The sequence below is a fragment of the Epinephelus fuscoguttatus genome, linkage group LG17, assembly GCF_011397635.1.
Source record: "Epinephelus fuscoguttatus linkage group LG17, E.fuscoguttatus.final_Chr_v1".
Lineage (NCBI taxonomy): Eukaryota > Metazoa > Chordata > Actinopteri > Perciformes > Serranidae > Epinephelus > Epinephelus fuscoguttatus.
The window spans coordinates 42,140,363-42,168,232 of record NC_064768.1 but is presented as its reverse complement, the minus strand read 5'-3'; the positions used below and the strand labels follow the sequence as shown (position 1 = coordinate 42,168,232).

Here is a 27,870-nt window from a genome sequence, read left to right as displayed (position 1 = left end):
TATGTCGAAAAACATGTCGAAAAAAGTAAAAAACGGCATAGAAAATTATGTTGAAAGTCATAATATAGTTTGTCAAAAAAAGTCACTACAGTCAAATAACTTCACAGTGCAGTATGTCGAAAAAAGTTAGTATAAAATGTCGGAAAATGTCAGTACATTACGTGGAAAAATCATCGTATCTCAAAAAACGTCATTGGATAGTATGTCGAAAAACGTTAATATGTATGTCGAAAATGTCAGAGTATGTCGAAATAAGTCGACGCAAAACGTCATGTGGAAAAAGTCATGAGTATGTCAAAAGATGTGTTCACGTCAGAAAAACAAACAACTTTTTTGACATCCTGTTTTTATTCAGAGATCTCACTGTACCTGCACTTACTGAATTCACTGATTTCACTTCCTGTTTGTCAAACAGGTTAAAGATGCACTTCCTGTTTCCAAAGTCAGTCCTTCTACCAACTTCGTGTTTCTGAAACTCGACACAAATATTTCACTCCTGCTAAAACATCTTCAAAGGAGACAAGAGACACAGACAAGAAGTGAGACTGGAGATTTATTGACAATAAAAAACCATCATATCCACATTTAAGATCATCAGTTCTAATTTTTATTTAAAAAACATCAAACAAATTTCTGACGGACGTCCTGTTAAAAATAGGAAGAGATCAAAAGGTTAAAACAATTATCCTGTGTCCTGATTGGCTGGCTGGACTGTGGTGTCACCCGTCCATATGTCCACACAGTGAGTTTTTAAAAACGTCTCTGTCATCTTTTCACCTGCCGCAACCATCAGTTGATCGGCTCATAGGCTGTCGCAGAGGCCGTCAACCTCTTTCGGATGCAGACGAAGACTCCGCCCACCAGCAGGAGGATCATGGGAGTTCCCAGACCGGCTGCCATAATGGCAAGAACCATCGGGGAGAAGGAGTCGACAGGAGGAGAGCCGGTGCCGACCAACACCGTCCTGCAGGAGGAAACGCACAAAGAAGAAACATTCATTATGATCATCAAAATTTGTACGAATAAAATTGTTATGATAAAATAAACTCGGACCAGCGCAGGAAGTTGGTGCTGTTGTAGAACGGGTCTCCTGCGAGGCCGAAGCTCATGTTGAGTCCGAACGTTTGTGGTTCCGTGTAGAACGCTCGGATCAGACCGGACGCTGCCGCCGTCCCCTCGCTGCTCTGAGGCCGCGGGTCAGAGTGACGGCAAGGCGTGGCGTCCTCCAGAGCCGGGTGGGGCCGCCGGTACGCTACTGGCTTCCACTGAAGGAACCCCAGAACTTCTGAGCTGCTGTTCACTGAGGACACCCACTGAGACACCTGAGAGGGCAAAGATCACCATGGTTAAGAGGTGGAGAGGTCAAAGGTCACCACGGTCAACAGGTGGAGAGGTCAAAGGTCAAGGCCAAAGTTCACCATGGTCAACAGGTGGGGAGGTCAAAGGTCACCATGTTTAACAGGTGGAGAATATTGACCTTGAATATTGACGGTGTGAACTCATCATCAATCGATTGATGAACCTCCACTCTGCTTGGAGGATAAGCCCCGCCCACCGCCTGCAGCTCCAACAGGAACCTGGAATGACTCGCTCGTGGCAACACGCCATCAAGCCACACCCACAACTGGGAGGAGTTAGCTGTGTGGAGGAGGCGAGGCCATGACTGACCACGCCCATCTGACTCAAACACCGACAGCTGGAAAACAAAAACAAAGAAGAAGAAATTAACGTTGAATAATAAACGTAAACAGTAGGGTGACCCTGGCGTCACCATGGCAATGGAGCGGTGACTGACCTGCAGGCAGAGCGATCCAGCGGTGAAGGCGGTGGCGGCTCCACAGAGCACAGCGGTCGGACCCGACAGGTTGAGAGGAGACCAGGTGAAGTTCTGCAGCTCATACGGAGGGAAAAGGTCAGAGGTCGGGTCAGCGGTGTTGTTGACATCATCGTACTCCAACAGCTGAGGAAGCAACAAGAAGCAGTTTGTTTTCAAAGTAAGAGTCTGAATTTCCTCCAGAATAAAATATACACACATTACCTGCATCACAGAACGAGTTATCAGAATCAGAATCAGAAATACTTTGTTGATTCCCGACGGGAAATTGCTTGCGTCACAGGTGCTCCTTACAAGAGCAGAAAGATAAGTGAGAATCTATGAAATGTAACAAGATTATTAACAAAAAATAAATAAATAAATAAATAAATATATATACTATAACCTAAACAAGATCCTAAATAGCTAATACACAGAATATATACAGTCAGGGTGAAATGGAGTTATTGCACAAGTTAAATTAAATTATTGCACATGTTGACAGTGTGTGAAAAAGTCTCAGGGCCACTCAGAGGGAGGAGTTGTACAGTTTGATGGCAGGAATGATTTCCTGTGGCGCTCAGTGGTACATTTGTTGTTCAAAGTTTATTAAGGATAAACCCCTTGAGATGCATCATCTCGTTTTCAAGGAGGTCCGATGCAACAATGAAAAACAAATGAAATTACAAAACAATACAAGAAACATTTCACAAATAAGCGCCCAAAACAGGCCAGTTACAGGGCAATACAAGGATAACACCCAACAATACAGGTAACATACAACAAGTAAAACAAGTCACAATAGCACATTGGAGAAATAAGTGCACAGATAACTATAATAGAGTAGCCTAAGAAAAGAGAAAGAGAGAGAAAAAAAGCAAAGCAAGTGGAATGCCATTACATTTCCAAGATAATGAATCGTAAAATGTAAAACAGAGATTATTTAAAAAAATAAATAAATAAATAAAAAGAAATAAATAATATACATCACCTGAGGCATGTGCAGTTCAACTTAAAATAAGAAGACAAACTGCTTTTGAACATGTGAAAGGATGTCAGGGAACAAATATGTGGTGGTAAGTTATTCCAGTGTGATGGGGCCATAAACCTAAAAGCTCTCTTTCCAATTGTGCTGAAAGTCTAAGTTGATATCTTGATGAATACTGGACTAGATATTGTTTTAGTTAATGTGGCTAGTCAAAATGTATGCCTTTAAAAATCAGTTGAAACCAGTGACTATGTCTTCTTGTTTCAAGTGATGACCAGTTAAGTGAACTATACATGGAACAGTGATGAGTGGTGAAGGGACAACCAAGAACAAATCTACAAAGCTTATTATAGGCTGTATTAAGAGGCAGGAGATTAGTCTTGGAGGCATTCATGTACACAACATCAGCATAATCAAAAAAAGGAAGAATGAGTTCAGAGGCTAGTTTCTTTCGGATGTTGAGGGTGAAACAGTTCCTAGAATGATACAGAACACTAATTCCATAGTTCACTTTATGAAGAACAGAATCAATATGTATTCTGAATGATAACTCGCAATCCAGCCACAGACCTAGGTATTTAGATTTATCAACTTTATGCAGAGATGAGCCATCTTTTCATATTATGCTTAAATTGTTGGATTTTACTGTAATGTTCTGTTTTGTGCCAAAAACCATAGTAAAAGATTTGGCTTTATTTAATAATAATTTATTAGACAGGAGCCAGTCCTGTACAGTATTGAAGTCAGATTGAAGAGCTGTATGAATTTGTGGAAGGTTGGGTTTGGAGCTATAGATGACTGTGTCGTCTGCATATAATTGAAGAGAGGAGCAGGAGCAGACTGCCGGAAGATCGTTAATAAAAATGGAAAACAGAAGTGGACCCAGGGTCGAACCTTGGGGGACACCTCTTTGCTGAACATAAAATTCAGATTTATGACCTTGAAGAACAACACACTGCTTTCTATTGTGAAGGTAAGAGTTAAACCATAATAATGCATTTTTGGATAACCCCACAGCATACAACTTGTCAAGAAGTAAATAATGATCAACTAAATCAAAGCTTTTGTAAGATCGAGAAAGATGGCACCTGTGAGATTACCGGCAGTAGAAGTTGAATGATTGGGTCGAAAACCAGATTGAAAAGGGGATAGGATATTATTAGTCTTAAGATGTTGGAATAACTGGTTAAAAATGATTTTCTCAAAGACTTTGACAGTAGAGCAGATGATGGATATGGGTCTATAGTTATTTGGATCGAGATTGTCGCCGCCTTTAAGAGAGAAGTGACGCGTGGCTGCTTCCAGATAGCTGGTACCTCACAGGTAGATAAGGACAGATTGAAAAGGTCAGCGAGTGGGAACATAAGCACCTGAGAAGCAAGTTTAATATATCTGGCTTCAATCCCATCAAGACCAGCGCCACTGCTTGAATTTAGCTCTTTCATAGCAGATAGGACATCTGTAGATGTAATTTTCTTCAAGGAAAAACTAATATGCCGAGAGAGTTCATTACGACAGTGGTTGTAATGAGATTCATCAGGAATATGACCAGAGAGAACAGAGGAGAAATGCCGACTGAAGACCTGGGCAATAGCACAAGAGTCATGGATAATAGTGTTACCATCTCTAATTTGGTTAATATGATGTTTATTATTTGTATTAAAATTGTTTTAATATTGCTCCAAAACCTTTTAGGGTCTTTGAAATTATTAGAGATCGAGCTCCTATAATAATCAGATTTTGCATTGCGGGTTAAGGTCTTGGAGAGATTTCTTAAATGCCTATAGGCCTTTAAGAAACGCCTTATCTCTCTGACGAAAAAGACTAATAAGATCACGATTAATCCAAGGTAGGTCTCTTCCTTTGACCTTAGATATTTTCCAGGGAGCATGTATATCTCTGACATTTGTAAGCTCTGAGTGTAAAAAGTCCCAAGCATCCTGAGCATTGGGGATCAGCTGATATCAATCCCAGTTAATACCTAATAGATCATTAATAAATTGTTTTGTGTCAAGTTTCTTATCTTGTCTAATTTTAATTAGTTTAGGTGGCAGTTTTGGAGTTTTTATTTTCCAAACACAGAATATTATGGAGTGGTCACTGAAGCAGTCAGGTAGTACACCAGCATTACATCTGTCTGGGTGCGTGAAAAGGATCCAATCAAGTAAGGTCTGAGTTGATGGAGTGCTACGGGTAGGTTCATTAATAAGTTGTGTCATATGCAGACTCTCAAAATTATTTCTGTCTTTAGCAGAGGACCTGTCTAACCAGTTTTTATTAAAATCCCCTAAGATGATCATTTCATTTTTGCAGGTAATAGAATTTATGGTGGAAATTAAACAGGTGGAAGACTCAACGGGGACAGAGGGGGGTCTATAGACATTTCCAATGGTTAGATATTTGTTTTGATGAAGACTAATTTTAACAAATAGGCTTTCGAAGTATAATGGTTCAGTTACAGGTAGAATGAACTCAGACACTAAGTTAGATGAAACATATGTAACCAAGCCACCGCCTCTGGAGCCCCTATCGGATCTATACAATACATAATTTGCAATTTTAATTTTACTGTCTTGAATTCTGTTGCTGAGCCATGTTTCAGATATCGTTATAATGTATGGATTTTGCTGCACCACCCATGCAGGGAGTAAGTCAATTTTGGGCAAGAGACTTCTGATGTTAAGATGTATCATTTTTAAACCTTTACAGTGATCCATTTTTGAAGACAGGAATTAGTGGAAATAGGTTACCATCACTAATAGAAAAAGGCTGTGTCTCTAGCTGCAGGCTAACTGAAAACGTTGCAGATGACTGTACTAATTTCATAGAAGAGATGTATGAGATGCATACACACAAAACAGACAACAATAAAGACAACACACAAAGAACAAAAACAGGCCCAGCAGTCACAGCCATCACGAGCCAGGGCACACCAATCAATGGGCCTAAAAAGTGAACAAATCAAAAAGCACTAGGCAATTCCCATGTCAAATGTTCAACAGTCACCAAGCAGGGCCGAGAGAAATAACTAAAAATTAATAATAGTACTAGTAAGGCATGAGATAATTTCGGCATGGTGAGTCTGGATACACAGTTGAGAGACCAGTGGTACAGAAGGCAGCGTTGCTGCGTTGTCATAGCGACGACGGTCGCAACAATGTCATCGACATGTGCCAGTGTTTGAAAACATGAACAGGAAAAACATGCAGGAGGCTCGGCATCCAAGCCTAAGTTTCAGGCGTGATGTTTCCCTCGCCTGAGCCTCCACAAAGTAAGTTACCTTGGGGTCCCTGAAGATCTTACCATCAATGAGGAGTTTGTCGACGGTGAGACGAGCGTTTTTCTTACTCTTCCTCGCCTCTGCCATAATTGGGTAAAGCAGCCTTCGTCTCCTGAGGATCTCTGGTGGAAACTGATCGCTGATGGAGTAGTGAGATCCTTTCAGCTCCTTACCCTTGGACATGACGGCAGATTTCATCTTGGAGTCACAAACTTTAGCCAAGATAGGACGGGGCTTTCGCTGTTTGACGTTGGGTTTTCCGAGGCGATGGACTCTGGGAAAACGGATGGATGTAGCTTCCTCCGTCTTCATTCTCAGGTTGTCAACTAAGAAGCTCATTACAAGCTCCTCAGTCTTCTGGTAAGTTTCCCCCTTAACTTCAGGCATTCCATGTATTATAACATTATCCCTCATGCTTCTGCACTGTAAATCCAGTATGTCGTTTGCCATCCTGGCGTTATCATCAAGGAGATCATTTGTCAGGCGTTTCAAGGTATTTATCTCAGACCTGAGGGATGCGTTGTTAGCCTTTAAAATCTCAATCAAGCAGTTGTTAAACTCGACGGATTGTTTTAGATCTTCAACATCTTTTGCCAACTTATCCAGTAAGTCAAGCTTCTGTAATTGATCCTTGATGGATGTTAAGGACTTTTGAATGTCCTGAAGAGTTGTATCCTCAATATCGCTTGAACCCATCTCTGACCTGGTACGTTTGGGATCGGGTTTCTTGTTGGACATACCGTAGAATAACTCGTCGATAAAGGCTTCTAGATCCTCAATGGGTTCATCGACAAGTAAATCCAGTTTGAGAGTTGCTGATTTAAACACCGATCAGACAGAGTTGTATGGCATAAACAGGAAAGTTTGGTGCGCGAGGTAGCTCAGCACTTCATGCTGTCAGCCATCTTGAGTTGTTCAGATGGTATGAGTCTCCCACTGAAAGTACTCTTGTGCCTGACCAGCACATGGTGGAGTGGGTGTGAGACATTGTCCAAGATAGTTCGTAGCTTAGACAGCATCCTCCTCTCTGACACCACCATCAGAGAGCCACACTCTGTTCCCACGACGTCACTGGCCTTGTGGATCAGTTTGTTGAGTCTGTTGGCGTCCGCCACCCTCAGCCTGCTGCCCCAGCACACAGCAGCATAGAGGATAGCACTGGCCACCACAGACTCATAGAAGATCCTTATGGAGTTATATTTGTCTCATTAATACCTGTAAATGCACAGAGGGTGATCTACAAATATTTCTTGATGTGCACACGTTTCATAATTAGTTGTGTGAACAGATCGACAATCTGTGTGTAAATGTGTAATCTGTAAATATAAAACACATTCCACAAATACAAAAAATATCTGTGAATACATTAAATTAATTTGCAAATAAATGAAAAGCATTTGTGAATATATCTTCCTAACATTTACAACTTTCAAACAGGCATTTGTGAACTTGACTTTGTGAAGTCAAGTCAAGTCAAGTCAAGTCAAGTCAAAATTTATTTATATAGCACATTTAAAAACAACCTCGGTTGACCAAAGTGCTGTACAGTTCATCCAAAGAGTGAGTGAATAGCAAAAACCACAAAAATTATCAATAAGATCAACAATAGGCTTAGACAATAAAACATCAACACTAGAGTACAGGTTAAATACAAATAAAAGCTGTAAAAGACATATCTGTCTCAACTAGAGGTGAAAGCAAGCTAAAAGAGGTAGGTTTTTAAAAGAGATTTAAAGTGTTCCAAAGTTTGGGCTGCCCTTATATGGAATGGTAAAGTATTCCATAAATTTGGCGCCACAACGGAAAAGGCTCTGTCACCCTTGTTTTTAAGTTTAGTTCTGGGACAGGCCAGCAGCAGCTGGTTGCTTGATCTCAGTGCTCTGGCTGTCGTGTGAAGCTGAACAAGCTCAGATAGATAGGATGGAGCTAAGCCATTCAGGCTTTTAAAAACAAATAATAAAATTTTAAATTGAACTCTAAACTGGACAGGGAGCCAGTGCAAGGAGGCCAGTATTGGGGTGATATGATCACGTCTTTTCTTTCCTGTCAGCTGTCTGGCTGCTGCATTCTGGACAGCCTGCAGGCGTTTCAGTGACTGCTGGTCCAATCCAGCATAAAGAGAATTACAATAGTCCAGACGACAGGTAATGAAAGCGTGAACTGCCCTCTCAAAATCAAGTGGGGGGAGGTAGGGCTTTGCCTTACTAAGTAGCCTTAATTGAAAGAAGCTTGATTTGACTACTGAACTAATCTGTTTGTCAAATTTAAAGGCACAGTCAAAAATTACTCCTAGGTTCCTTGCAGCAGGGAGACAGGTGGTACGCGTGTGGATTTACTTTTTACACACACGGATTTTCAAGACAAACTTTCCGCCAGCCCGAATGAAAATGCACTCGTATCACTCGGCCATCTTTGGATAGCATGTGATCACCCAGCTGATGACGTCATTTCCGCATGTGAAAGTAAGAGCACGCAGTCTGTCTATAAGCTGTTTTTGTTGTTGTTTTAATAATAATCAGCGATAAGTAACGTGCATTCATTGTTTTGAAAGGCACGGTGGCTTGGCTGCTTCTTCAGTTGGCAGTTATCAGCCAACTCATCCTTTATAGTTTTCATTTATTCTTTTGAGTAGGATTAAAGTCACAAAGCACTTCACATCTTGTTATTAGTGTACTCTTACTAATGTAGTTGTAATGTCTGTGCTGACCGCACCGTGTTTAGTTAGGTTAAAATCTGTGTCTCTCTCTCTCTCGTCACTAACTCGGCTTCTTCTCCGGAGCCTTTGTGCTCCACTGTCTCTCAGATTAACTCATATCACAGCGGTGCCTGGACAGCGTGACGTGTGTGGTTGTGCTGCTGCCGTGGTTCTGCCAGATGCCTCCTGGTGCTGCCGCCATCATTAGTCATACTTCTACTGTTATTATACACATAAGCCTCTCTGTACACCATGCTCACATGTGTGCACTTGGCATGAGACCAGCGAAAGCACGTGAACACACATGAAGGCGGTGCCCATGTCTCACGGTTTCACACAAGCGCACACGTGAGCTCGGTGCCCAGAGAGGCAGTCAGAGCTACAGGCTACAATGAGGCTAAAAACAGAGTTCAAATGAGGTTTTTCCAAACAACTTTTTATGTCGGGGCTTCAGGACACTTGGATCACTACGGACGAGCAGTATGGAGATATTTTGTGGTTTCAATGATGTGTTTTTGGACGTTTGAATCTGGGGCGCCGTCAGCCTCCATTAGGTGGAGTTGTGTTGCTACCTCCTCTCCCCTTGGATCTCTGCAAGTGATGTGAGGACTCTAAAACTTCACCTGAGCCTCCCTCGGCATATGGGTGAGTAGATAATGGCTGAATTTACATTTTTGGGTGCACTATCCCTTGAAGGTGGACTGACTGATGTAAACAGATTTAAGATGGACTGAATGACATTAGCAGATTTAAGGTGGAAGTTTCTGACCCTGCTGAAGACGACGGCGGTGCTGTAGATGATGCTGCTTTCTGGCTCCACCTTCAGGCTGCTGCTGACATTACGATCTGAAAACTGACTCCAGTTCACCTGAGAGAGAAAAACATGACATCATCAAAGTGGCGTCAATCCTGGATCAGAGGTGAACATCTGACGAAGATGAGTGCTGACCTTCACCGTAGATGAAGAAGTGTTGGTGTGGACGAGCAGCAGTGTTGGCGCCCCCAGGCTGCACAACAGGAAGTGCAGCGTGTCGTTGACTCCAACGGCTCTCACGTGCAGCAGGTCGAAACCCTGAGGTGGCGCCGGGGCGCCGGGGTTCAACTGTACCGACAACTGAAGGAGAGAAGAAAAACTGAAGACCTCCGTCAGTCGTCAAAAATCAAGTAAAATAATTAAGTCCCAGCGTCCCCAAATGAGTACTTCCTAATTAACAGCGACTTGTCTTGTTATTGTGTCCGCTGTGAGGGTCCTAACTTTATGTTTTTTAAATTTCATTTTTATTTATATTATTAATCCCCAAGAGGAAAATTCAGTCTTTTCATACATATACATACACACACACGCACAAACAGGAGCTTTTTACATGTATTAAGTGGAGAGATCTCAGAGTGAGGCTGCTCATGGACAGGCGCCCCATGCGGTTGGGGGGTTCGGTGCCTTGCTCAAGGGCACCTCAGCACCACCCAGGAGGTCAACTGACACCTCTCCAGCCACCAGTCCATGTCTCCATATTTAGGTCCGGGTGGGGACTTGAACCAGCGACCCTCCGGTTCCCAACCCAAGTCCCTATGGACGGAGCTACTGCCGTATCAAACGACAAACTAGGGCTGAAACAATTCCTCGAGTAACTCGAATAGTTCGATTAGGAAAATGGTTTGCCCTGAAGTTTCGTTCAATTCAGTACAACCATACAGCTCACTGAGTTTCTTGTAAATGTTTATTTCTGTTAGACAAGCCGCTTACGTTACCTCCCCTGTAGAGCTATAAATTAATCGGCAATAATCTGTCTGACGTGTTACAGTGAAGATTGAAATATCACTGCCACGATGGTTTGCAGGTACATGTGATGCATTAGTGGCACGGGCGGTATTAATAGCCACAGCTGTGCGTAATGGTCGTGTGTAATGACGGCTGATCTGTCGGAGAACCACGTTGGTGTGAGACAGTCTGTAAAACTGCACTTCTTCTTCTCTGCTGTAGTTTTAACTGACAGATCTACTGAGCGTTGGAGCGGGCACAGATATCGATATGCAAACTGATTGAAGGGCGTTTGTGTCTCACTGTGTTAGAGTGAACAAAGCTCGTGCATGTGCGCCCAGCTCCACAATGACTGAGATATAAGTGCACGTGAGGCTTTATGAATCCATAAGCTCCATAAGTTTAATATCTGGGCATAGAGGGACCTTCAGATAACTTTATCAGTCAGGCGGCGGGTCAGTGAGCGGGCTAACAGTGGTCCTGAGTGGAGTCTCCGTAACTATGGCAGCGATACTATGGCGACGCTGAGTGACAGACCTGCCATTATGTGACATTCTCCTCTTGATTTAATATTTCTCCAATATGTGTCATTAAACTCTTTCCACAGAAATACGGGACAAACTGCGTCCCGTACTGAATCAGTGAAGGACGCTACGTTTTATTTTTCAATATGGGACGAGCAACTTATAATGTAAAAATGGCTCATAATCGATGTTATGCACATTATGAACTGTTACTACATTATGAACTGTTATTACATTATGAACTGTTATTACATTATGAACTGTAACTACATTATGAGCTGTTATTACATTATGAACTGTAACTACATTATGAGCTGTTATTACATGAACTGTAACTACATTATGAGCTGTTATTACATTATGAACTGTAATTACATTATGAGCTGTTATTACATTATGAACTGTAACTACATTATGAGCTGTTATTACATTATGAACTGTAATTACATTATGAACTGTTATTACATTATGAACTGTTACTACATTATGAGCTGTTATTACATTATGAACTGTAACTACATTATGAACTGTTATTACATTATGAACTGTAACTACATTATGAACTGTTATTACATTATGAACTGTTATTACATGATGAACTGTTATTACATTATGAACTGTAACTACATTATGAGCTGTTATTACATTATGAACTGTAACTACATTATGAACTGTTATTACATTATGAACTGTAACTACATTATGAACTGTTATTACATTATGAACTGTTATTACATTATGAACTGTAACTACATTATGAACTGTTATTACATTATGAACTGTAACTACATTATGAGCTGTTATTACATTATGAACTGTAATTACATTATGAGCTGTAACTACATTATGAACTGTTATTACATGATGAACTGTTATTACATTATGAACTGTAACTACATTATGAACTGTTATTACATTATGAGCTGTTATTACATTATGAACTGTAACTACATTATGAGCTGTTATTACATTATGAGCTGTTATTACATTATGAACTGTAACTACATTATGAACTGTTATTACATGATGAACTGTTATTACATTATGAACTGTAATTACATTATGAGCTGTTATTACATTATGAACTGTAACTACATTATGAACTGTTATTACATTATGAACTGTAACTACATTATGAACTGTTATTACATTATGAACTGTTATTACATTATGAACTGTACTTACATTATGAGCTGTTATTACACTGTTATTGCGGTAGTTAGCCAGTCCCCTGTAGCCGGTGCAGAGCGGATTTATCTGATCGTTTTCAATTTGTTGACGTTCGCAATGAACCATCCTTACGTACTAAAGTTTATTTTGGAGTTCCGCAAGGTTCTGTGCTCGGACCAATCCTGTTTACTCTATATATGCTTCCTTTAGGTAACATCATTAGAAATCACTCTATAAATTTCCATTGTTATGCGGATGATACTCAGTTGTATTTATCAATGGAGCCAGAAGAAAGTAATCAATTAACTAAACTCCATAACTGCCTTAAAGACATAAAAACTTGGATGAGCACCAATTTCCTGATGTTAAATTCAGACAAAACTGAAGTTATTGTTCTTGGCCCCAAACAACTCAGAGACTCTTTATCTGATGACATAGTTTCTCTAGATGGCATTGCTCTGGCCCCTGCCACTACCGTAAGAAACCTCGGAGTAATATTTGATCAAGATTTGTCTTTTAATTCTCATTTAAAGCAAACCTCACGGACTGCATTTTTTCATCTGCGTAATATTGCGAAAATTAGGCCTATCCTGACCCGAAAAGATGCAGAAAAATTGTTCCACGTTTTGTTACCTCAAGGCTGGATTACTGTAACTCTCTATTTTCAGGTAGCTCTAGTAAGTCCTTAAAAACTCTCCAGCTAATTCAGAATGCAGCAGCACGTGTACTAACAGGAACTAAGAAACGCGATCATATCTCTCCTGTTTTAGCTTCTCTGCACTGGCTCCCTGTAAAATCCAGAATTGAATTTAAAATCCTACTGTTAACTTATAAAGCTCTAAATGGTCAAGCTCCGTCATATCTTAGAGAGCTCATAGTGCCATATTATCCCACCAGAACACTGTGCTCTGAGAACGCAGGGTTACTCGTGGTCCCTAAAGTCTCCAAAAGTAGATCAGGAGCCAGAGCCTTCAGCTATCAGGCTCCTCTCCTGTGGAATCATCTTCCTGTTACGGTCCGGGAGGCAGACACCGTCTCCACATTTAAGACTAGACTTAAGACTTTCCTCTTTGATAAAGCTTATAGTTAGGGCTGGCTCAGGCTTGCCCTGTACCAGCCCCTAGTTAGGCTGACTTAGGCCTAGTCTGCCGGAGGACCCCTCTATAATACACCGGGCACCTTCTCTCCTTCTCTCTCATGTCCTGTTACTGCATCTTGCTAACTCGGCCATTCTGGATGTCACTAACTCGGCTTCTTCTCCGGAGCCTTTGTGCTCCACTGTCTCTCAGATTAACTCATATCACAGCGGTGCCTGGACAGCGTGACGTGTGTGGTTGTGCTGCTGCCGTGGTCCTGCCAGATGCCTCCTGCTGCTGCTGCCATCATTAGTCATACTTCTACTGTTATTATACACATATGACTATTGTCACACATATATACTGCCAGGTATTAATACATACTTTCAACATATTGTACCACAGTAGCCAGAACTATAACTATAATATTATTACTTTCAATAATGTTGTTGTAAGCTACTGTCATTACCTGCATCTCTCTCTCTCTCTCTCTCTCTCTCTCTCTCTCTCATTGTGTCATGTGGATTACTGTTAATTTATCATGTTGATCTGTTCTGTACGACATCTATTGCACGTCTGTCCGTCCTGGAAGAGGGATCCCTCCTCAGTTGCTCTTCCTGAGGTTTCTACCGTTTTTTCCCCGTTAAAGGGTTTTTTAGGGAGTTTTTCCTGATCAGCTGTGAGGGTCATAAGGACAGAGGGATGTCGTATGCTGTAAAGCCCTGTGAGGCAAATTGTGATTTGTGATATTGGGCTTTATAAATAAAATTGATTGATTGATTGATTGATATTACATGATGAACTGTAATTACATTATGAGCTGTTATTACATTATGAACTGTTATTACATTATGAACTGTAACTACATTATGAACTGTTATTACATGATGAACTGTTATTACATTATGAGCTGTTATTACATGATGAACTGTTATTACATGATGAACTGTAACTACATTATGAACTGTTACTACATTATGAACTGTTATTACATTATGAGCTGTTATTACATTATGAGCTGTTATTACATTATGAACTGTTATTACATTATGAACTGTAACTACATTATGAACTGTTATTACATTATGAGCTGTTATTACATTATGAGCTATTATTACATGATGAACTGTTATTACATTTTGAGCTGTTACTACATTATGAACTGTTATTACATTATGAGCTGTTACTACATTATGAACTGTAACTACATTATGAGCTGTTATTACATGAACTGTAACTACATTATGAGCTGTTATTACATGATGAACTGTAACTACATTATGAGCTGTTATTACATTATGAACTGTTATTACATTATGAACTGTTATTACATTTTGAGCTGTTACTACATTATAAACTCTTATTACATTATGAACTGTTATTACATTATGAGCTGTTATTACATTATGAACTGTTATTACATTATGAGCTGTTATTACATGATGAACTGTAACTACATTATGAGCTGTTATTACATTATAAACTGTAACTACATTATGAGCTGTTATTACATTATGAGCTGTTATTACATTATGAACTGTTATTACATTATGAGCTGTTATTACATGATGAACTGTAACTACATTATGAGCTGTTATTACATTATAAACTGTAACTACATTATGAACTGTAACTACATTATGAGCTGTTATTACATTATAAACTGTAACTACATTATGAGCTGTTATTACATTATAAACTGTAACTACATTATGAGCTGTTATTACATTATGAGCTGTTATTACATTTTGAGCTGTTACTACATTATAAACTCTTATTACATTATGAACTGTTATTACATTATGAGCTGTTATTACATTATAAACTGTAACTACATTATGAGCTGTTATTACATTGTGAACTGTTATTACATTATGAGCTGTTATTACATTATGAACTGTTATTAAATTATGAGCTGTTATTACATTATGAGCTGTTATTACATTATAAACTGTAACTACATTATGAGCTGTTTTTACATTATGAACTGTTATTACATTATGAGCTGTTATTACATTATGAACTGTTATTACATTATGAGCTGTTATTACATTATGAACTGTAACTACATTATGAGCTGTTATTACATTATGAACTGTAACTACATTATGAGCTGTTATTACATTATGAGCTGTTATTACATTATGAGCTGTTATTACATTATAAACTGTAACTACATTATGAGCTGTTTTTACATTATGAACTGTTATTACATTATGAGCTGTTATTACATTATGAACTGTTATTACATTATGAACTGTAACTACATTATGAGCTGTTATTACATTATGAGCTGTTATTACATTATGAACTGTAACTACATTATGAGCTGTTATTACATTATGAGCTGTTATTACATTATGAGCTGTTATTACATTATAAACTGTAACTACATTATGAGCTGTTTTTACATTATGAACTGTTATTACATTATGAACTGTTATTACATTATGAGCTGTTATTACATTATGAACTGTAACTACATTATGAGCTGTTATTACATTATGAGCTGTTATTACATTATGAGCTGTTATTACATTATAAACTGTAACTACATTATGAGCTGTTTTTACATTATGAACTGTTATTACATTATGAGCTGTTATTACATTATGAACTGTTATTACATTATGAGCCATCATTACATTATGAGTTGCAACAGCAACTCTGTCATCTCATGCCTCGGTGTGGCGCTGGTGTCAGTCACATCACTGATCCTCAGTTCTAACATCCTTACTTTTATCCAGACTTCCACAGGAAGGAAGTTTGCTGCATTTCAGAGTTTTCCTGGGAAAAAGAGTTTGTAACTTTTATGGACGTTACTGTGCGACTCTTTCAATCAATTAACTTCACTACTGAAAAGATATTTGACTCAGAAAGTAGTGACGTCACTACCACGCACTGAGAATGCTGTTACATTCGTAAAGTCGCACCTTGTAGTGAGCTGGTGCTGTGATCCATTTACGTTGCTACGAGCGGTGAGATTCAAGATGATGTCGTAAAATGTCGTAACTTCCTGCTTAAATTGGCGGTTTGCATCCCCGTTTACATTTGTACCATTTACGACCTAAAAATAAACAAAGATGGATGCCTCCAAGAAAGCAGTCGTCGCTATTGCAGTAGCAGAGCCTTTATTATTAGCATCACTGCTAGCTACTTTCACCAACACCAACGGATAAACAACACATATGACATTCCACGCACAACAGCACACCATAAAAAATTCACATAATCCATTGTAATGTGTACGAGTCATTCACATGAAGACTCAAATTTGCTAAACAGTAAAAATAATAGTAAAGAGTAGAGGCACTTATGGTAAATATAGGGCGCAGCCATCGTTGCTTTCCTCAGTCTTTCCAAACTCGTGGTCCTCTGAGTTTGTACGAGACCGCTACTGTTAGAACCTCCTCAAAGAGGCGTGTCATGACGTGTCGCTGCGTAATTTTGCACAGCTTCCTGTCTTTCCTACAGTCTTACTAGCGGTAAGGTCTATATGGAACGGCCCATACTTCCCAACAATGATTATTCCTGACAGCATGAGAAATAGCGGCGTAGCATGAGTGCGTATGAAATCGGTCATTTGCGTGACTGACGTTTTGCTCATTTTTCTCATTTCAGAGACTTTTCTTATTTTCTCTTTTATATATTGTCTTAAAGATAAAGCTAAAGTAATGTAGTAAACACACACAGTATTTCTTATCTAATTACTCGATTAATCACCAGAATAACTGATAGAATACTCGATTACTAAAAGAATAGATAGCTGCAGCCCTACGACAAACATTATTAATGATAGATAACAAAGTTATAGTTTTAACCATTTAATCTGATCAGATTTTGGACCTTGTCCACTTTTGTGTCAGCTGCATACTGGCTTGACAGAGATAGTCGCCATTTTGTTTTACATATATAAATGCATTGTCTAATATTTGAGTACTTCTTCCACCTCTGAAACTACTGTACATCAAGTTTAACAAGACCAAAAAAATACAGTGAGACAAAAAAATATTTTTTGAAAAAGCAAAATAAAAAAAAATGATAACTTAAGTTTATAAAATAAAAATAAAATGAAATAAAAATAGTCTGAACAGCACAGGTAAAATTAGATTAAAACTACTGATTCAAACTTTAAATTTAAATTAATAAAATAATAAAACAACAGTTTTTCGAAAACCAGAATTTAAATTATAACCTGTTAATTGTTTTCTGTCTGAGATGAAATATAAAGTTTCACTTCCGGTCCCTGTGTCTGTGTCCTCGCGCTCTGTCCTTTAAATATGGACACGTTACACGAAGCGTTCTCACCTGTCTCCGGTACGTTGTGTCCCCGCTGGACGCACTTTGACTCAAACTGAAGACAGACAACAATAATATGAGTCCAGAAGCTCCGTAGCTCCACTTCTTCACCGCCGCCGCCGCCATCTTTGTTGTGACCAAGCGGCGCCGCGGGTCATATGACCGGTCCCCGTCCTTCCTGTCAGCTGACCGCTTTTTATTATTATCGTTTGTTTTTTTTTTACTTTTTAAATAATCCCGACATAAAAGCGAAGAAGCGGAATAAAACACGACGAAACAAATTTTAGATTAACATAAATAAATAAAAAAGTGCCCTCAGCAAGAAGATTTTTTTTTTCCAGAAATAATTATACTTCCTGTTTCGTGTCTGACACATTAAGGGACTGTTCGTTATTTCTGAATGAAAAAACAATCAAAAAAAAAAAAAAAAAGAGGGAGACTCGTCAAATCGTCTTTTTTTTTACTTAGAGGAGGGGCATAAAGTTACAGACCTTATAAATTGTTATATTCCTTGTGAATAAAGTTATAGACCTCATAAAGTTATAGACCTTGTAAATAAAGTTACAGACCTCATAAAGTTATAGACCTTGTAAATAAAGTTACAGACCTCATAAAGTTATAGACCTTGTAAATAAAGTTACAGACCTCAAAAACAGTTATAGACCTCATAAAGTTATAGACCTTGTAAATAAAGTTATAGACCTCATAAACAAAGTTAGACCTCAAAGTTATAGACCTTATAAACAAAGTTACAGACCTCATAAAGTTATAGACTTTGTAAATAAAGTTATAGACCTTATAAACAAAGTTATAGACCTCATAAAGTTATAGACCTTGTAAATAAAGTTATAGACCTTATAAACAAAGTTACAGATCTCATAAAGTTATAGACCTTGTAAATAAAGTTATAGACCTTGTAAATAAAGTTATAGACCTCGTAAATAAAGTTAGACCTCGTAAATAAAGTTATAGACCTCATAAAGTTAGACCTCGTAAATAAAGTTAGACCTCGTAAATAAAGTTATAGACCTCATAAAGTTAGACCTCGTAAAGTTAGACTTCATAAATAACGTTACAGACCTCAAAGTTATAGACCTCGTAAATAAAGTTACAGACCTCATAAAGTTATAGACCTCATAAATTAAGTTAGACCTCGTAAATTAAGTTAGACCTCGTAAATAAAGATATAGATGTTGTAAATAAAGTTAAAAACGTTGTATATACTGTGATGGTTATAAATGAAGTTACAGTACAAACATCTGGACATTTAACCAACGTTAACTTTATTAACAGGTTCAGGAAGTTTCAGAGAGTCGTCTGGTCCACACACACACACACACACACACACACACGCACGTTCGCGCGCGCGCACACACACACACACACACACACACACACACACACACACACACACACACACACACCCTGGAGTGACTCTGACGTTGATCCCGATCGATCTGGATCTACTCGGCACCTGGTCCGCCCATCTGGTCATCTTTGTCTTTCTTCTTGTGACCAGAGACAATGTCATCAATGCGCAGCAACAAGATGGCCGTCTGGGCAACAGAGACAGAGAAAGGAGGGGTTAGTGTGTGTGTCGGTCAGTGTCACGATGACATCATCAGCCTCAGGATGGCAGAGGCTTCTGACCTCGACAGCGGTCTTGTAGGTCTGAGCTTTGACGGCAAGCGGCTCCCAGATCCCCAGAGTGTTCATGTCAGACAGACAACCTGTTTCCCCGTCCACGCCCCAACACACACTGTTCTCCTGAGTGTGTTTGGCCTGCGCGCACACACACACAAACACACACACACACCAATGACATCATTAATAAACTGTTAATACAACAACTGCATTTGAGAAGAATGAACTAAATAAAGTTGTGTGTTACCCTCAATGATGTCAGCACTCTGATGGTGGAGGCTCCACAGTTCTGGATCAGGGTCCGGGGGATCACCTCCAGGGCCTGAGCCACTGCGCGGTATGGCCACTGTTCCACACCGGTCAGAGCACGGGAACGCTCCATCAGACGCTTAGACACCGCCATCTCTGTGGCACCGCCCCCTGGCAACAGGAAGGGGTCCAGCAGGACATTACGACACACCTGCATGGCATCCTGAAGGTTCCTCTCCACTTCCTGAAGGAAAGCAACATACAAGCGCTCAACTGAAGGAAATGCAAGTGTCAGACACAGGTGGGAAATATGAAAGATCTGATGTGTGGGTGAAAGCAGCTCAAGTGTGGCTGACAGCAGCTCAAGTGTGGCTGACAGCAGCTCAAGTGTGGGTGAGAGCAGCTCAAGTGTGGGTGAGAGCAGCTCAAGTGTGGCTGACAGCAGCTGAAGTGTGGCTGACAGCAGCTGAAGCGTGGGTGACAGCAGCTGAAGTGTGGGTGACAGCAGCTGAAGCGTGGGTGACAGCAGCTGAAGTGTGGGTGAAAACAGCTCAAGTGAGTTTGAAGAACATTAAAGATTAAAGTCAGGAAAAGGTTCTCACAGCGAGGATCTCCTTGCTGGCTCCTCTCAGCAGAATGGTGCAGGCCTTCGGGTCTTTACACTCAGTGACGAAGGTAAAATACTCATCGCCGATCTTCTTGACCTCAAACAGCCCCGCCCCCGTACCAACGTCTTCCTCGCGCAGTTCGTCGGTTCGGCTGACAATGCGAGCGCCGCACGCCCTGAAAGACAGAGACAGGTTACAGACACATGCTGTCTGCTGACAGCTGATTGGCTGCAGGTGAGCAGGTTACCTGGCGATGCGGTTGTTGTCGGTCTTCCTCACGCGGCGGATGGCAGTGATGTTGGCCTTCATCAGGTAGTGCTGCGCCAAATCTGAAAGGACACATGAGAGGGATGATCTTTATTGTCTTCTTTAATCCACCATTTTGTTTCCTCTGTGTTTAAGCGACATGATTTTGTCAGGGCACAGTATGTTATGAGGGATAATATTAACCCTTCTACTGTTAGTAAACAGTATAATGTTTTTTGATGGGCGGGGCTTAGCTGGAGGCAAAACACTAGCTCCACAGACATTAGCTAGCGCTAGCTAACAAGTTCTGTTGCCTTGTTTAAGACAATGGAGGAAGATGATGCGTGTTCAGCTAATGCTAAAAAGTTAACAGAGTGAAATCTAATATTGTTGGCTCTAATATTACCTAATGTGCTAACAGTGTGTGTGTGTGTCTGTGTCTGTGTGTGTGTGTGTGTACCTGAGATGCCCTTCTCAGTGAACAGCAGGTCTGGTTTGAGGCGGATGATGTCCTCACAGATCTGCTGGATGTATTCTTCCTCCATCTGCAGGATTCGGGCAAAGTCCTCCTCCTTACTGATCTCTATGTCTGTCTGCAAGCAAACACACACACACACACACACACACACACACACACACACACACACACGTGTAATACACACTACACACACCCCTGATACAGCAGGACTGTCCCTTTAAAGTCGGACACCCCTCAGTCAACTCAGACCGCTTCAGGTCCAGCAGTCGTTTCTAATTTGTTGTTAGCATTGTTAGCATCATTAGCTGTTGTTTACATGAACTCAGGTGTGTCTCACCTGGCTCTCGCCCTTCTTGTACTCCAGGGAACAGTCCAGCAGGACGATGCGCGGCTCCTTGATGACGCGTCTCATCCTCGGGTGTGTCACATCTTTGTTGACCATCACGCCTTTCAGAACACACGAGTCCTCGATGATCCCGCCAGGAACCTGAACACACCACAACAACATGTGACAGAAGTGTCAGCAGATGCATCCAATGGTGATCATCAGTGCTGGACAGACAGAAAGTGGTTACCTTCTCCACTTTGGCATACTTCTTGATGTCGATCTCCTTGCGTCCATTGTCTTCCAGCTCCACGGTGCGGACGGCGTCCAGTGCGATGCTGCACGCCAGCTCTGACCAGCGGCTCACCGCTTTGGTGTTGATAGCCGAGTGGACGATCTTCAGCATCATGGAGCGGTCCGCCGTGTCCACAGGGATGCTGGGGTGTGACATCATCATCAGTATTTTAACACCGTCTTCCTCCTGCTGCGCTTTCACAATAAAAGCCTCTGTGTATACCTGATATCCTTCAGAGTGTCCAACATGTCCTCCAGAGCCCGTCTGTAGGCGCCAATGATCACCGTCGGGTGCATCTGCTGCTCCAGGAATTGCTCTGCTACCGCCAGCATCTCCCCCGCTGCATGTACGCACACACGTTACAGAAGAACACAACACACAGTGTTTAACACACAAAATACACTGTAAGGACAGTCTACATGTCCACACTGTGAGGACAGTGAATACTGTGAGGACAGTCTACATGTCCACACTGTGAGGACGATGAACACTGTGAGGACAATCTACATGTCCACACTGTGAGGACAATGAACACTCTACTAAAAAAGCCCACCCTGGATCCAGAGGTGTTAGCCAATTATAAACCAGTATCTAATCTTCCCTTTATGTCAAAGATCCTTGAGAAAGTAGTCGCAGACCAGCTGTGTGATTTTCTCCATGATAATAATCTATCTGAGGAATTTCAGTCAGGATTTAGAGTGCATCATAGCACTGAGACAGCACTAGTTAAAATTACAAATGACCTTCTGATTGCTTCAGACAAAGGACTCGTCTCTGTACTTGTTTTATTAGATCTTAGTGCGGCGTTTGACACAATTGACCATCAAATTCTACTGCAGAGACTGGATCACTTAATTGGCCTAAAAGGTTCTGCACTGAGCTGGTTTAAATCTTATTTATCTGATCGTTTTCAGTTTGTTCACGTTCACAATGAACCATCCTTACGTACTAAAGTTTGTTTTGGAGTTCCGCAAGGTGCTGTGCTCGGACCAATCCTATTTACTCTATATATGCTTCCTTTAGGTAACATCATTAGAAATCACTCTATAAATTTCCATTGTTATGCGGATGATACTCAGTTGTATTTATCGATGAAGCCAGAAGAAAGTAATCAATTAACTAAACTCCATAACTGCCTTAAAGACATAAAAACCTGGATGAGCACCAATTTCCTGATGTTAAATTCAGACAAAACTGAAGTTATTGTTCTTGGCCCCAAACAACTCAGAGACTCTTTATCTGATGACATAGTTTCTCTAGATGGCATTGCTCTGGCCTCTAGCACTACCGTAAGAAACCTCGGAGTAACATTTGATCAAGATTTGTCTTTTAATTCTCATTTAAAGCAAACCTCACGGACTGCATTTTTCATCTGCGTAATATTAAAATTAGGCCTATCCTGACCCGAAAGATGCAGAAAAATTGGTCCACGCTTTTGTTACCTCAAGGCTGGATTACTGTAACTCTCTATTATCAGGTAGCTCCAGTAAGTCCTTAAAAACTCTCCATCTAATTCAGAATGCAGCAGCACGTGTACTAACAGGAACTAAGAAACGAGATCATATCTCTCCTGTTTTAGCTTCTCTGCACTGGCTCCCTGTAAAATCCAGAATTGAATTTAAAATCCTACTGTTAACTTATAAAGCTCTAAATGGTCAAGCTCCGTCATATCTTAGAGAGCTCATAGTGCCATATTATCCCACCAGAACACTGCGCTCTGAGAACGCAGGGTTACTCGTGGTCCCTAAAGTCTCCAGTAGATCAGGAGCCAGAGCCTTCAGCTATCAGGCTCCTCTCCTGTGGAATCATCTTCCTGTTACGGTCCGGGAGGCAGACACCGTCTCCACATTTAAGACTAGACTTAAGACTTTCCTCTTTGATAAAGCTTATAGTTAGGGCTGGCTCAGGCTTGCCCTGTACCAGCCCCTAGTTAGGCTGACTTAGGCCTAGTCTGCCGGAGGACCCCCCTATAATACACCGGGCACCTTCTCTCCTTCTCTCTCTCTCTCTCTCTCTCTCTCTCTCTCTCTCTCGTATCCTATTACTGCATCTTGCTAACCCGGCCATTCTGGATGTCACTAACTCGGCTTCTTCTCCGGAGCCTTTGTGCTCCACTGTCTCTCAGATTAACTCATATCACAGCGGTGCCTGGACAGCGTGACGTGTGTGGTTGTGCTGCTGCCGTGGTCCTGCCAGATGCCTCCTGCTGCTGCTGCTGCCATCATTAGTCATTAGTCATACTTCTACTGTTATTATACACATATGATTATTGTCACACATGTATACTGCCAGATATTAATACATACTTTCAACATATTGTACCACAGTAGCCAGAACTATAACTATAATATTATTACTTTCAATAATGTTGTTGTAAGCTACTGTCATTACCTGCATATCTCTCTTTCTCTCTCTCTCTCTCTCTCTCTCTCTGTCTCATTGTGTCATGTGGATTACTGTTAATTTATCATGCTGATCTGTTCTGTACGACATCTATTGCACGTCTGTCCGTCCTGGAAGAGGGATCCCTCCTCAGTTGCTCTTCCTGAGGTTTCTACCGTTTTTTCCCCGTTAAAGGGTTTTTTGGGGAGTTTTTCCTGATCAGCTGTGAGGGTCATAAGGACAGAGGGATGTCGTATGCTGTAAAGCCCTGTGAGGCAAATTGTGATTTGTGATATTGGGCTTTATAAATAAAATTGATTGATTGACTGATTGACTGTGAGGACAGTCTACATGTCCACACTGTGAGGACAGTGAATACTGTGAGGACAGTCTACATGTCCACACTGTGAGGACAATGAACACTGTGAGGACAGTCTACATGACCACACTGTGAGGACAATGAACACTGTGAGGACAGTGAACACTGTGAGGACAGTCTACATGTCTACATGTCCACACTGTGAGGACAGTCTACATGTCCACACTGTGAGGACAGTGAATACTGTGCGGACAGTCTACATGTCCACACTGTGAGGACAATGAACACTGTGAGGACAATCTACATGTCCACACTGTGAGGACAATCTACATGTCCACACTGTGAGGACAGTCTACATGTCGACACTGTGAGGACAATGAACACTGTGAGGACAGTCTACATGTCGACACTGTGAGGACAATGAACACTGTGAGGACAGTCTACATGTCCACACTGTGAGGACAGTGGACCCTGTGAGGATAGTCGATTTTAATCTGAAAGGATCTGACATCACTTCCTCTCATGATGTCATCGGCAGACTCACCCAGGATGATGACAGACGTGGTCCCGTCTCCCACCTCCTCGTCCTGTGTGCGGCTGATCTCAATCATGGACTTGGCTGCTGGATGCTGGACCTGGATCTGTTACCATGGAGATACAGGTCCTCAGCAATGACATCATCATCATCAGACATGCCCTGTATGTTTAATGTAAACATCTGCTGACCTCTCTGAGGATGGCGTTTCCATCATTGGTCATCACGATTCCTCCCATGGGGTCGAGCAGCATCTACACACACACACACACACACACACACACACACGATTACTCTATGAATCAATGACACTGTCAGGGTGTGGGTGAATGTTTGTGTGATGATGATGATGATCTCACCTTCATCATGGCCCGAGGGCCAAGGCACGTCCTGATCACATCTGCTATAGTCTGAAACACACACATTAGCTAACGTTAGCTTCAATAGCAAAACAAATATCGGATAACACTGCAATGCTAACTTTTTAGCACATTAACTAATGTTAGCTCCGACAGCAAAACAATAAGCTAACGTGCTGAAAAGCTAACGTTACGGAGAAACCCAACGACTCAAACTGCAGTGTGTGCAGCAGGTGTGTGTCATGACCCTCAGGTAGACTCCGCCCCCTCTGGCTCACTGACCTTGGCAGCATTGATGTTTCCTGTCTGAACTTTACGTCCCGACTCTCTCTTGATGTTCTGGTCTGCACAGGAAACACACACAGGAAGTTGACACACTTATTAATGACACTCGTTACCTGGAGAGGAAGTGTGTTGATGACTCTGAACACTTCCTGTTTTCCTCCGCCTGCCCCGCCCTGTAACGACCGCGGACTGACTGAAATATCTAGTTTATCTTTGCTCCTCCGCTCTGAACTGTTAATGGGGATGTTTTTAAATCATTCAATAATTAATTTGACCTTTTGTCTTTTTCTCTTCTCTTTAATTGTAAATCTGTGTCCTTAACTTTGTTCATATATTTTATATTTTTTTTTCCAATGGTATATTTTATATATCTTTTATGTATTTTTTATTTATGTATGTTATATATTTACATATTTCTATTTATATATCAATATTTTAAACTATTTTTATATTTAAATCTTATTTATGTAAATTCAATATTTATATTTTAATATTCTATATGATATTTTGTGTTCGCTGTTCATTTATGTGCATTTTACATTTTTTATACTTTATATATTATATTTAGGGCCCGTGCACCAACCTCAGTGCGAGGTGTAGTCCAGGTCTAGGCTTCATAGTGGTGCGAGACTTCATAGCCTAGACCTGGACAAGTGATGTGAGTTTCGTCGGTGGGCGTGGCGAAATTGCTTGGCCACGCCCATTAAAGTGCAGCCCCCCCACATGTGTTTTACCAACATGCATGAAAATCGGCACATACCTGCATCATGCCCAAATGCACAATAAAGTCTCTTGGACCCATTACCTAAACTCAACATGAAGTCGGCCATTCTGAATTTCGTGGTCATTGTTGGTGTTTCCCATGTGTTGTGTTTTTACAAACTCGTCCTTCAGATTTAATCCGACTGGCTTCAGATGTTAGCGTGACTACGTTGTGACCAAAAGTTATAAGACCTTCCCAATGTTGAATGGCACGCCCGCTGCAGAGCGATGAATTTTGAGGTCTCGCCATGAAACTGCTACAACTTTGGTGTAAAAAGTTGGATCTCCACCAAACTTCACGTGATTCATATTAGTCCCGCCGTGAACACATCTGTATGGCCACATTTCCTGATACTCACAGCACCACCGTGCGGTGAGAGGAAGTATGTCTTATCAGACATTTATTATTTATCTGAGACTTAAATGCTGTGGTGGATATTTGATGTATAAAAACATAACATCATTAGTGCGTTCTCCAGCTGCCTCTAGTGGACAGAGGATGTGGTACAAACCGTATCAAGGATACGCCGAGTCACTCCTGCACGTGGCGTCCACCTTTGATGGAAATGAAGTGTCGCACCAGCCCACGTCCTGCCAGCCCCCCCGAGTTGCGTGAAGGTGCGAGGACCCGTTCATCGCTGCTTGCAGCTTTAATTCATATTATAGTTTGCATTTATTTTTTACTATGTGTATTTTATATGTAGATTTTTTCCTATTATATTTAGGTATATTCTAAATTTGAAATTGTACAATATTTAATATTTGAAATTGTATTTTCATGATGCATTATCTGCTCCTTCAGCACTTTAAATGACCCTGTTATATAAAATGTGCTCTGGCTGGACCGCTCATTATAATCTCATCTTTATCAGTCTGTGCTGCTGAACGTCTCTGAGGATCAATAGAGTTTATTTTGTCTCATTTGTTTCTCATGTCACTCTGTGTGGGATTAATAAAGTTTGATCTTCAATGAACGAGCAGCTTCAGAAAAAGGACACGCAGCGTTTACTCGCATTAATATGAAATATGTGATAACACACTGAATCAATAACATCGATATGAGATGTGATCGATCAGTGAGGGTGTGTCTGCTGCCTCAACAAAAGAACGTTAAACTGCGGACACATTTTCCGCTGTTAGCTAACATTAGCACCGCCGGCTAACATTAACATTAGCTCGTTTTTATTTTCAGTCTGTTACATTATAATCAAAAAGTGCTAAGTCACATCCGGTCACTACCTGTACTCTATTTCTTCATTAAAACACTGCAGTGACATTAAAGCTACATGCTAATGGGTTAGCATTAAACACAAAGATACTGACGCTGTTAGCATGTTAGCAGGCTAACCCTATCTCTATGCTGAGTAAAGGGATTTATTAGCCTAGCATATCGCCTCATTAGGAACACGAGCTGACGATGCTAACAGTTAGCGCACGGTGGGAGGAAGCACATGCTCCGCGGCTGGGGGAACTGCCGGTGTCCGCTTTGTGTCGCGGCAGGGCCGCTGTAAACCGGGCAGAGTCCCGGTACCGCGGAGTCCCCGGTGTTAACGCAGACATGTTTCAAGATGAAGATTGAAGATTTTCGGTACTTACTGAGCACTAAAACCTGCTGGCCCATCATCGTGACGGCGCGTGTCGGACTGCTTCGGCCTGGAAGGTTCTGGGAGGGAGAGAGAGGGAGGGCTTAGCGGCAGGGGCGGGAAATCAACCACAGCCCGACCAATCAGCTGAGAGGATCACTGTGACTGACAGGCGCGTCCGCCAATTGAGTCAATG

General features: G+C 41.0%; 3 protein-coding genes across 3 annotated transcripts in view; all 3 read right to left on the bottom strand.

The window, feature by feature from the left end:
* LOC125904867 (uncharacterized) overlaps window positions 1–16,887 on the bottom strand; it is a 40,793-nt gene extending 23,906 nt beyond the window's left edge. The window contains exon 1 of the mRNA XM_049602562.1: window positions 12,768–16,887. Coding sequence (XP_049458519.1) covers window positions 13,992–15,947 — 1,956 coding nt within the window. The 5' untranslated portion in view covers window positions 15,948–16,887 and the 3' untranslated portion in view covers window positions 12,768–13,991. The remainder of the gene's footprint in view (window positions 1–12,767) is intronic.
* LOC125904888 (glycosylated lysosomal membrane protein) lies at window positions 541–17,761 on the bottom strand. The gene is made up of 7 exons (XM_049602602.1): window positions 17,614–17,761; window positions 9,726–9,890; window positions 9,546–9,644; window positions 1,796–1,960; window positions 1,478–1,696; window positions 1,054–1,322; window positions 541–964 (listed from the first exon to the last, which is right to left on the bottom strand). The coding sequence occupies exons 1-7, from the start codon at window positions 17,728–17,730 to the stop codon at window positions 790–792; spliced, it is 1,209 nt and encodes a 402-aa protein (XP_049458559.1). The 5' UTR covers window positions 17,731–17,761; the 3' UTR covers window positions 541–789.
* A 1,103-nt stretch (window positions 17,762–18,864) lies between these two features.
* On the bottom strand, window positions 18,865–27,821 carry cct3 (chaperonin containing TCP1, subunit 3 (gamma)). Its single transcript, XM_049602573.1, has 14 exons — window positions 27,688–27,821; window positions 25,327–25,388; window positions 25,045–25,095; window positions 24,877–24,939; window positions 24,695–24,791; window positions 21,672–21,789; window positions 21,405–21,591; window positions 21,167–21,316; window positions 20,812–20,944; window positions 20,353–20,434; window positions 20,100–20,280; window positions 19,496–19,741; window positions 19,255–19,386; window positions 18,865–19,160 (listed from the first exon to the last, which is right to left on the bottom strand). Exons 1-14 carry the CDS (start codon window positions 27,713–27,715, stop codon window positions 19,068–19,070), a joined length of 1,623 nt encoding a protein of 540 aa, XP_049458530.1. The 5' UTR covers window positions 27,716–27,821; the 3' UTR covers window positions 18,865–19,067.
* Window positions 27,822–27,870: the final 49 nt, after the last annotated feature.

Bases quoted from the DNA above. Each gene is read 5' to 3' on its own strand.
- cct3 (XM_049602573.1), bottom strand. From the start codon at position 27,715: ATGATGGGCCAGCAGGTTTTAGTGCTCA. The intron at 25,389-27,687 runs GTAAGTACCGAA...TTTCCTGTGCAG, and splicing joins CCAGCAGGTTTTAGTGCTCA to ACCAGAACATCAAGAGAGAG. The intron at 20,281-20,352 runs GTAACCTGCTCA...TCTGTCTTTCAG, and splicing joins GACAACAACCGCATCGCCAG to GGCGTGCGGCGCTCGCATTG.
- LOC125904888 (XM_049602602.1), bottom strand. From the start codon at position 17,730: ATGGCGGCGGCGGCGGTGAAGAAGTGGAGCTACGGAGCTTCTGGACTC. The intron at 9,891-17,613 runs GTGAGAACGCTT...TCTCTCCTTCAG, and splicing joins ACACAACGTACCGGAGACAG to TTGTCGGTACAGTTGAACCC. The intron at 965-1,053 runs GTCCGAGTTTAT...TTCCTCCTGCAG, and splicing joins AGCACCAACTTCCTGCGCTG to GACGGTGTTGGTCGGCACCG.